This window comes from Rhizophagus irregularis, chromosome 27, assembly GCF_026210795.1.
Source record: "Rhizophagus irregularis chromosome 27, complete sequence".
Taxonomy (NCBI): domain Eukaryota; kingdom Fungi; phylum Glomeromycota; class Glomeromycetes; order Glomerales; family Glomeraceae; genus Rhizophagus; species Rhizophagus irregularis.
The window spans coordinates 1,703,703-1,714,888 of record NC_089455.1 but is presented as its reverse complement, the minus strand read 5'-3'; the positions used below and the strand labels follow the sequence as shown (position 1 = coordinate 1,714,888).

Sequence of the window (11,186 nt, the reverse complement as noted above, 5' to 3'; positions counted from 1 at the left end):
TTCTTTTTCCTAATTGTATGAGACCCTTGATCACAGCATCTCAAGAGATGTGAAAAAGAGGAATACATGAATAAGAGAATAATTCCATGATCATTACTAATTTCGTATATTTTTTATGCGTTGCAGATACTGACTAATCCGGGATCATAAAAATTCAAAAAATCGATTTTTTTTAAAATCTGCATGTAATCTTAAAAAATCTTGTCATGTCTTAATTTCGATATGCGAGTTGCGCAGCATGAGAGATTTTCGTAGATGAACACTCGCAGATTTTAATAATTAAAATTTTACTGATCCGATTAGTTATTAGATTATCACGTGAAAATTATCAAAAACCAATGATTTTTACGTAATGACTAAGAAATTTTAAAATCACGTGAGTTGAACAAGAAAATGCACTCCAATATTATATATATAAAATTGTTTTTGATTGGCGACCAAATTTCTGGCTATGTTGACCATTCGTTATTTGCTTGCATAATAATATATATATTTATATATATTTGTGTGCGTGTTTTGTTTTGCAAAAATTCTTTGGGTTTGGCGCCAATAATATTGTGCAGTATTGAAATTTTTTTGTCAACTAGAATTTGCAAAAAAAAAAGTTTCCCGTGCGAATCAAAATTTTGTTAAATGATTTTTTAATTAAGTCAAATCGAGAAAGAAAGAAAGGAAAAAAAAGAAGAAAATACCATTATTTTTTTTTTATCTTCGTATTTCATTATTATTGAAATATTTAATTTATTAAAACTGGTCACATTTTCAGTTTTTTTTTTACAATTTATGGCGTGCATTATTAATTTTCGAAACATATTGGGCTGAGAATTGCATAATTCTGTGAAATCTTATAATATATATAAAAAAGCACTCTTTTCTGCAATAAGAAAATTTTTATTAACCTAAAGTTCAAATTAACCCGTTTTTTTTTCGAAATAAATGGACAAATTGATGTAAAAGGTTTATGCAGGGATATTAGAAAAGTCAAAGTATGTAATATTTTTAGTATTTGTTTGTTTTAAAACAATCTTAACTAATAATTCAAATATTTGAATTGATCAGGTCTAGACCTTTGATTGTTTTTCATCCGCGCATAGATCGATAAATTTGTTTAAATTGTCTGCATGGATCAACATAAGAGTTATAACTTCGGTAACAATTTTGATATATATAAATCCTCGTTGTTTATTGTATTTTTTGACCGACACTTCAAGACTTTTAGTTTAGATTAAAATAGATATGCAGTCTATTTCTCCGATAAATTGTGATATTCAAAACAAAATCTATTATAAATAAGACGTCTTATCAAAAAAAAAAATGATTCTTCGGACTTGATTAAAACCATCAATACCCAATTATTATCAACACTTCATATATATATATATATATATATATACTGTATATTAACATTAACCTAATACAATCTCATAATTTTATTTTAGTTTATTTATTTTATTTCATGTCATCAATCTTCGCTTCTTAATATTAGCGTAAATTGTGAATTATGAATAATAATAATAATAGTATTTGTAATAAATCTGTTCATAAAAAAAATGTACAACATCCACTTTTAATTAATTTCGGTGAGAATCAAGATGATGATGGTTTCGATGAATTCATTCTCGATACTTTTCGTTTTGTTGGTGGTAGAAGATATCATAATGTCTCCAGTTCAAAATATTTTCTACCGAATGATTTAACTGAAATGGATCGTTTAGAGAAACAACATTATCTTTTTCGTCATATTTGGAGAAATAATTTTTCTGCTCCTGTGCGTGAAAAATTATCACAAAAAGAAAATCATCCTTGCGTTCTTGATGTTGGGTAAGATATATAATGTATAAACTTTCTTTATATAATCACATGCATGGTCTTTTCTAAATACCTGTACCATTACTGGTTAGATGTGGACCCGGAACTTGGGTAACAGATATGGCATTCGAATATCCATCCGCTATATTCATAGGAGTTGATATTTCTCCTATCTTCCCATCAGAACAGAAAAAACCTGATAATGCAACTTTCCTTCAAAATATGTTGGATGGACTTCCATTCGAAGATGATACATTCGATTTCGTTTATCAACGTTCCCTTGCTTCGGCTATTTCAGAAGACCAATGGAAAAATGATGTAATTTACGAATTACATCGTGTAACTAAACCAGATGGATGGATCGAATTAATGTAACATATTATCTATTAAAAAAAAAAAATTTCTCCCCGTTTTTATTAACCGAATTTTCTCTTTATAGGGAACCCGAATTTCTTTTTTCAAAGGAAACTGATGCACCAAATTGTCATAAATTTAGTCGAGCACGTAAGTTACATAAATGTATATGTGTGTATTTTTTGTAATCTAATCTAACAATTTAATTTCTTTAAATATATAGTATTGGGTTTTCTTGCTACTCTTGGAATTAATGGCTTTATTAGTTCACAACTTGAAAATATATTAACAAGCACTAAATTATTTAAAAATATTCATTGTGAAGAACGTTCAACACCGATTGGACAATGGGGTGGTAGACTTGGTGAAATGGTACGTAAAGTATATTTTATAAGAAAAAAATTTAAAAAATTTTGATTATATAAATAAATAAATATATATATATATATTAGATGTGTAATGATTATATCGAAAGCGCTGAAGCCTGTAAACCCGCTTTATCACAATTTATTGGCATTTCACACGAAAAATTTGATTCCATGTTGGAAAACATTCGTATGGAAATTAATCAAAATCGGCTGTATTATAAAACTCGAAGGTAAGCCAAAAACAAATAAATAAAATCAACTTTTTTTACAAATTAACCACTTATAATTGATTTCCTTTTCCCTCCAGATTTTATGCCCAAAAAGCCTGATCACTGATTAGCGATGTTAGAAAATTCCAGTTTATTTTTAGTGTATAATCTTATACAAAACAATGATAAGAGAATTTAAAACGCCAAATTATAATAATGAATCAAGCACTTAAAAAGATTTTATTTCTTTCGCGGAATACGTAAGAAACTTAAATTTAAGATTCAAACCATAAAAAGAATTATATATATTCTTTAATATGCATGCATATATAAATGCAAATTTCGTTAAGAAACAAAAAAAAAAAGAAAAAAAAGAAAAAAAAAATTTAAAGACGCGAAAGAAAATTAAGAAATTTTCAATTTCTCATGTTATCTAATAGGTAAATAATATAATTTCTTACAGTATATATATATATATATGTATGTATGTATCATAAATATAAATTTTTTTTGTAAGTGAAATACTGAAATTATATACATATACATATACAGTATTTCATATAATTTAGTTATATATATATTTTATTTTATAAATTTAAATTAATAAAAAAAAAAATATGATAATTATTATTTTTATAGCAATTCACTGACGATTTTTTTTTTAAAGAAAAAATTATTTCGAAAATTAGATCAAAATTTATTTTATCTACAATTACGTAGATATATCATACAAATGCTTTTCTTGAATGGGACATATAATTTCAATGGGTTAGAAAATTCAAGAAAATTGAGATTTAATATAAAAGAAAAAAAAAGAAGAGTTTGGATTTCGACGAAAATCTTTCTTCAGTCAAATCGGAGTGTGAGTTCTTTTTTTTTTTGTTTTTTTTTAACTTTTCAACTTTCTTTTGGAAGCGGAACCTTTTCCGATCCAATTTGAAAATAATTATATCGACATATAATCTTATTCTTTAGTTCTAATCACATATCAATCGTTTTTTAGTAAAATTGAATGAGTTATTTATTTAGGACATAAATGTTTGCATATTATGAAAGTTATTAATATCAAAGGTAATATTTGACTTATAAAATCTGAATTTGATTCGAAGATATCTCAAATTAAAAAATTAATATTAAGCATGGGACATACGATACCTGTCAGCACTCAAGTTTCGTGGGCGCGGTTTGTGTCGATCTTCACCATATAAGGAACAAGTGACATTTAAGTGTCACTGATCACGTGCAGCCACGAGTTCAAAAACATTAAGTATCTGAGGACTGAGGGGCAAATGTATAAGAACATAGCACCTGATCGTATAAGAACGATACATTTGCATCTGAGGGACTTAGTTTTTTTTTTGTGTCAAAAACTTATTTGTCACCCCCATGACACAAAAAACCACGCCCACAAAACTTGTGTCAGTCGAGTGACATGTCCCAAATCGAAAATGTCAATTTGAGACCCAATTTTAACTTAGAACATAATTGAGCTACAACATTTATCATTTTTTATAGACGTTTGGCGAAAATTTTAGATTTTACTTGGATAAATGCTCTGTTCATAGAATTATTTCTTTGTATATTTTGATCTGATGGTAAAGGTGCAACTAGAGCATATTATATAATAAATTTGGCTTATAAGATTAAAATCACCTTATTTATTAACGAAAATAGTAACATTCCATCTTTTATCATTTATTATGCTAGGTGAAATTTCGGTAATTAAAAATCATGTGGATTTATTTAATTTATTACGTTTTTATTATAACTATTATATTAAGATATTATCAGTTAATTATAATAATTAAAGTTAAATCCGGAATTGTGATTTCTAAACCCAATCCGGAATTTTGAATTAATAATAAATTCAAGAATATTATTTTCGATAGGATAAAATTACTATTAGATTTTTAAAATCCAATCCGAATTCCGAAAAATTCGAATTCAATCTAGAACTTATGGGCCTAATTCCGCACCCTAGTTAAATAATTTGAAAAATTCGGTATAAATGAAAAAATTATGCCGTCTAATTAGATCTACGCAATCAAAATAATTCACTCTTCTACGTTTTCGCCTACACTCCTTTTCATATATTGAATCGAAATTTATTATGTTTATGAATATTACGCGCACGTCCCATCTTATGTTTTTTTTCCTCTTTGGGTATACTTTTGGATGTCTACTTGGGCATTTTTACTTAATTCTAAGGGAAAAGGCCAAGGAAAAGTTAAAAAAAAAAAGGTTGAAAAAGATAAAAAGAATTACTCACGCAAAATGCAAAATGCACGATTAGACTTACATAATATATGACAATTTGGACAGGCTCGAGCATCGTAAATGAACAACACTACAGAGCATATCTGTGATAAGTTAATCTTTATTTCTTTTCGACAATTCTTTTGCTATAATTGAAGCATAAAAGCCATTAAAGTCCACCCTTAACAAAAATTCTTGTAAAAATCCACCGCCAGATTGATTATCAACTTTATCATGATAAGATCTCCCATCATCACGACTTGTAGAAAAATTAGTTCCCGCACTTTCTCCTTCAGGATTAATATTAGCTGTACGTTTCATTCCCATTCCCATTCTTCCACCACCTTTTTCATCTAAAGCCATTAATATCTTTACAAGCATTGCTGTATATAATCTAAATTTTCCATGCAAGTCTTTAATTGAATTCCAATACTCTTGTCTTTTTTGCAAGCTAATTATACGCGACCTTTTTTGTTGTAACTTATTGGCGAATGTTAATACTACTGTAAAAATTCCGTTGAGAACCTTCATAACTGCTTCTTGTTTCTTTTTAAGTAAACATTGAAATAACATACGATCTAAAATATGATCATGATATGAACGTAATGATTCAAGATCTTTCACCCCCTCTCCAATTTCATCATCATCTTCCTCATTTTCAAATTCATCCACATTTCCTACTGAAAAAACATCTGATTGTTCATCAAAAAGGCTAACTGAATCGCTAGTACTTCCTCGTCCCCAAACATGCTCACGAGGTAACTCAAATTCCGACTCTTTTGCGATTATATTTAACCTTTTCATAAATAGAGTCCAAGTAGTTGATATTGCAACATCAAATACATACTCGTGTAGTGCGATAATGAATTGTTGAGCATCAAATCGGAATTTTTGAACAAGTACGCTATACTCAGCAGCTTCTCCCTCATCATCATATAAATAACGTTCATGAGCTAGTCTATAAATGTGTCGAATAACTGTTCCCATACGTAACACTCGCAAAAGAAATGTAAATAATCGATTGTATTTTGAAATTGAGCTAGGAGTTATAATTACGTTAATCGGATAGGGAGGTTTAAAATCAAGATAAAGAAAATCCAATGCTTCTAAAGCTTAAATAATGAAATAATTCCGAAATAAATGGATATAATATTCAATACTATTAGTTAATAATTAAGGCAATAAATCATAATTCAAAATAAAAAATAAAATTTTGATAATTACCATTCGGATCATTACAAATTTCTGATTCTTTATACGTGTGAATACCAAACATAAGCATGTTATCCAAATCATTAACTTTACCCCATGCATCTATCGGATGAGAATCTTCATTTTCCAAATTCTTCTTTTCTAAAAGAATAGTCTCTACAATAACGGCTTTTAGAGCCATCCTCCACTCAATTCCAACAGGAGGCCAAGTTTGACGACTATTTAATCTAATGCCAAGTCCTATACCCATTCCAAGATTATCATTAGCTGGAAAAAAATCTTCTCCAAGATCAACATTGTCATTAAATAATGCTTCTACCAATCCAGAAACAAATGTTCCATTACCCATAAGCATAAAGTCCCGTAAGACATTCAAATGTGCGCGAAGATCAAGATCATTGAAGAAGATAGATAAGATTGAAGCATTAATCAATCGACAATGACAAAGTAAAGTTTGCCGGACAACTAATTCTGTGATAGCACTTAAAGGAAGAATATATTCCTTGTGCGCATAAGAAGAATTCGAAGACTGTGCTCGCAACAGATGTTCAATCAACGCCATGGTTGGATCATCATTTGTTGAATATGACAGCGCAAAATCAAATACATCCGTTCGATGTACACTGTACAGGTTTTCAATATTCAAGGTATCATGAGTACGATCTGAATCATTCTTTTCATAAGTTTCTCTCTGGTTCATAGATGATTCAAGACTCTTATGGGTGTCTTGCGGTGATTCTACAAAAATTGGATTATTTCTGGATTTTTCTGGCGGTGGCATTTTTATTGAAAGTTTATTTAAGTTAGGGGTGGTTTCAGAGATACTTAATCTTTTTTCTGCTAAATATTTCTAAATTACAAATATACAATTAATAAGTTAATGAAATCGATAGAATTGTATAAAAAAACATACCTCAACACTTTTCTTCCATTCAGTTTTCTTTTTTGATCGTTCTTCGAGTTCTATTCTGGCAGATTCCTTTTTTTGATTAAGGTGTAATTCGGCCTGAAAATATTACAATAAATAAAGTCAGACTTAATTAAAGAAAAAAAATTACGAGATAACTCAATTGACTTAACGTCTTGTTTTCGTTTTGACATTTTTTTTTGATAACGTTCACGAATCCCAGCAATTTCCGCTTTACGATGTTCATCTTGTATAACAATTGCTATTGTCATGTCTTTTGAGTAGTTTTGTAGCTGTTCTTTCATACTATATAATTACGAATATATAAAAAATAAAATATCACATGAAAAAAAAAATAATTGTACTTGTAAGATTACGATTTTTGTGGTTTCTTCACTTACTTGTCAATGTCTCTTTGGATGAATAACCATCTCATCTTTATATCCCAAGCTCGTTTGCCAGTTGTTTGATCTAATATAACACGTGAATGACATAGCGGATGATTTGGACGACAATCTCTTAACAATCTCAAAGATTTTCCTGCCTCAAGAACGTCTCGAGCTAGCTCGACATTAATAAAAGCAGGAAGTGGATGGTCATTACTTACCTATAAAAAGAATATAAAGAATATTAACGAATTAAATTAATAATAAAAATAGAATAGCACAGAAAAGAACTTACGTGAATTCCACCTTGCCAAAATTCGTCTCCATTTTGCTTAACATAATTAGAATCAACTACGAAATTATCAATAAAGAATTCTTCATATGGATCGAGAAAATCACCTTTTTGTAATTCCAGCGGTAATGAAAAATGAAATGATGATGGACCAACGCCTAGCCAAGAACTTAACATATGAAAAAAAGGATGACTCGACTGTTCCAAAAATACTAATAACACAGATTTTAGGAGCGGAGCCCGTACTGCATCTATTGACTCGGCAGTAATGTATAACTCTGATAGAATATTCGAGCCGAGCGGTACGTAAAATCCTTCGAGCTCAAGTTGTTCTTTTTGATTTTCTGTCAATTCTAACAATCTTGAATTCTCTATATCCTAAAATTTATTGTTAATTAATTAATTAATCACATTGTTATCGAATAATAGAATTTATCTAATACATACACATCGACAAAAAGCAGCAATTCTTTCGATTACTAATGAAATATCATCTATTAAATGATAAAGCCGAATAATTTTCATTTGGTCCTGGTCACTTATTGTTTCAACCATTGTAACAATTGAAGTTCGTATAAATGAGATAAAAGAAGAAAGTGACCGTCCAAAGGCAACACCAGTTAATCCATATAATCTAATAAATAAATTTTTAATATCAAATAAATAATTAAAATAATTTCTAGTAATATCTCTCATAATAATAATTATACCGTGAACTCTTCATGCATTTTTCTGCAACATTTTCAAGTCTCCTAATATGTGAACCAAGATTTAAAAAGCGCCCCAGCATTCTAAAAAAATAAATATATAAATATATAGAAAATATAATAATTTTCCTTAAATAAATAATGTGTTTTTTTTTGTATTATTTCTATTGGCATATTTCTTTTTTTTTTACATACTTATTGATACTTCTAGAACTACACCCACTTATACGAAGGTTTAAATATTTTGAAATAAATTTCCTACTAGATTTATCATAAGAGAATATTTTTGATTGAGTTCCAGTTATTAAACTTAGGATATCTTGGATTAAAACCTCATGAGGAACAGAAAAATAATTATATCCATAAGAATGGTGAAAGTAGTTATGATAAACAGATTCAAATACTGAAATATCTGACTCTAATAAATATGGAGAAGTCAGATTGTGTTTTAATTTTAATGTTCCAGTTGACTCCCAAGATAGCATTTGTCCCTTAATATAGCAAACCAAAAAAAAAGAAAAAAAATTAGATAAATAAATGTAATCCTAATTTTTCGAAGTATGTTTACAATACCTGTTTCTTATCAAAATTCATCACTTTGTCCCATATTGACTTTTCTTCAGGTACTGAAACCTCAGATATTTGTGTGGATATAAAACTCTGAGTTTCGTCATCATCAATTGATGACTTTGGAGAATCTTTGGGTTGATTAAGTATGAATTGTGAATTTGGAATTGGCAAAGAATCTAATAGAACATCAATAGGACGAGTCGGCAATTCTGGTATACGAAATGAACAGTCAAAGTCTTTGTTCAGGTTAAAACTAATATCCTGGTCTATAAATAAATGAAAAAAATTAATATATATGTAATCATTATCATTTAAAAAATTACAATAAATAAATACCTAAAGTTCCAAATAAAATTGAGCGTGTATCAGACACGCTAATTTCAGACAATAAATCTTGTAAGTTATTATCTTTATTTAAAAGTAAGTCACCTTCGCTTATCATTGTTTTTTGTAGAAACTAAAAATTGTATGATTATCAAAAATGCAGATCCTAGATCTTAAAAAGCGTATTTTGGCGCAGTATCACGACTCACGAGATTCGATTGGTTACGCCATAAAACACCACATTTATAATATTTTTGAAAATGCTCCATTACGTTAACGCTGACAACGTAGCATTCTAAATAAATTACACTAAAAAAATACCATAATTGTCACATTTTTGGAAATAACACATTACACTGGATTGATAACGCAATCAATAATAGTTAATTACGCAGTCAATAATAAATTACGCGTGGATTACAAATGAAATGAATGATGATTGGTTCATCACACTAGAAATTATCTAAAGACTAAAATATCTCAATAAATATCTCCGAAAAAAAGTTTTTTTTTAGCAAAAAATTACAAAAATTACGTACTTTTTTATTAATCAAGGTTAGTCTCTAAATCTCGGTAAAATACTGATACCTATCGATCATATGCAGATCGGCAATTAATTGGGTAAATTTTTTTTGTTTGATTTTCGACATTTCGATTTAAGAATTTCGTCGTGGCACATGGTAAAACAATTTTAGATTCAATCAAATATACGCTATTCACGTTATTCACGTACGAAGTTCTGTCAAAATTGTTGGATTTATGTATTATTGTAATTATTAAACAAATGTTTATCGTCGGAGATTCCGAATTGCATATGCAAACATTAATGTATTGATATATATTTGGACTATGAGGAATTATCTTAGAAAAATGTCTATAATAAATTATTACCAATTAATTCAATGAAAAAATTTAAGTTTAAAGCGGTTTTAAAAATTCAAAAATAAAATAAAATAATAATCCGAAGGATCTTCCAAAATGTAAGGAAAAGAATTTTACCTATAATTTGCTGGTTATCAAAAAGGTATGGAAGTCATAATACTTTATTACGCATTTATATGACATACAGGAAAAAAAAAAAGAATTGTTTTTACCGAATTGAAATAATTAATTGCAATTTTTATAATGATTTAATATGAAACAGAAGAAAATACAATTTTGTTATTATTTGTGTGTAGAACAATTTCACCAATCAACAATTAACGATTTAATTAAAAAAAAAAATGATGATAAATTTATCGTTTTACAACTTTTATTAAGGGCTAAAGGGTCTATTTGTTTGTCATACAAAATGACTTGTATCAAAATGTAACAATATAATAAAAAAAAATACCTTATCATCTCGAAACATTTGACTATGCCAATTCTGGTCGGATTTTATGCCTTAGCGCCATTCCTTCGGGGACAAAATCTATTTTTATATTACGCTCGTCGAACAAATCATTGAATCGATCAAAATCAGAAGTAAAAAAGATATGCATATATGCACGAATGTTGAATAAATTGCGAATTGAATTGCGAATAATTTTTGTGTAAGTTGTGTAAATGTACAAATTGTACAAATTGGTTCCGCTTATTGTATACAATTATATTATCACTATATTAACTGGATCGTCACACAATTAATTTTTTGTTTCAAGAAAAAATTATTTAAAATTATTACAAACTTCTAATTAAGGTAAATGCTTTTTTTTCAAATTTTACGACATTTTTATACTATACGGTAAAATAATTTTACTTAATAGTATTAGATCGATTCCTTTAAAAATTTCCATATTTTGCAAACTTTCAG

General features: G+C 28.2%; 2 protein-coding genes across 2 annotated transcripts; one reads left to right on the top strand and one right to left on the bottom strand.

Annotated features, from left to right (window-relative positions):
• Window positions 1-1,325: 1,325 nt before the first annotated feature.
• On the top strand, window positions 1,326-3,097 carry OCT59_018253 (uncharacterized protein). The gene is made up of 6 exons (XM_025319588.2): window positions 1,326-1,821; window positions 1,902-2,180; window positions 2,249-2,313; window positions 2,387-2,535; window positions 2,616-2,761; window positions 2,839-3,097. The coding sequence occupies exons 1-6, from the start codon at window positions 1,502-1,504 to the stop codon at window positions 2,858-2,860; spliced, it is 981 nt and encodes a 326-aa protein (XP_025173441.1). The 5' UTR covers window positions 1,326-1,501; the 3' UTR covers window positions 2,861-3,097.
• Window positions 3,098-4,829: 1,732 nt separating this feature from the next.
• On the bottom strand, window positions 4,830-9,512 carry OCT59_018252 (uncharacterized protein; the record flags this gene model as incomplete). Its single annotated transcript, XM_025311260.2, has 12 exons — window positions 4,830-4,943; window positions 5,040-6,108; window positions 6,221-7,058; window positions 7,122-7,214; window positions 7,289-7,421; window positions 7,517-7,722; window positions 7,797-8,171; window positions 8,241-8,427; window positions 8,504-8,584; window positions 8,696-8,991; window positions 9,074-9,336; window positions 9,407-9,512. 11 exons carry the CDS (start codon window positions 9,510-9,512, stop codon window positions 5,111-5,113), a joined length of 3,576 nt encoding a protein of 1,191 aa, XP_025173442.2. The 3' UTR covers window positions 4,830-4,943; window positions 5,040-5,110.
• Window positions 9,513-11,186: the final 1,674 nt, after the last annotated feature.

What these genes read in the sequence shown, in the direction of transcription:
- OCT59_018253 (XM_025319588.2), top strand. Translation starts at nt 1,502, where the DNA reads ATGAATAATAATAATAATAGTATTTGTAATAAATCTGTTCATAAAAAA. An exon ending in GTGGTAGACTTGGTGAAATG is followed by an intron (nt 2,536 to 2,615) that starts GTACGTAAAGTA and finishes TATATATATTAG; the next exon opens with ATGTGTAATGATTATATCGA. An exon ending in CTGTATTATAAAACTCGAAG is followed by an intron (nt 2,762 to 2,838) that starts GTAAGCCAAAAA and finishes TTTTCCCTCCAG; the next exon opens with ATTTTATGCCCAAAAAGCCT.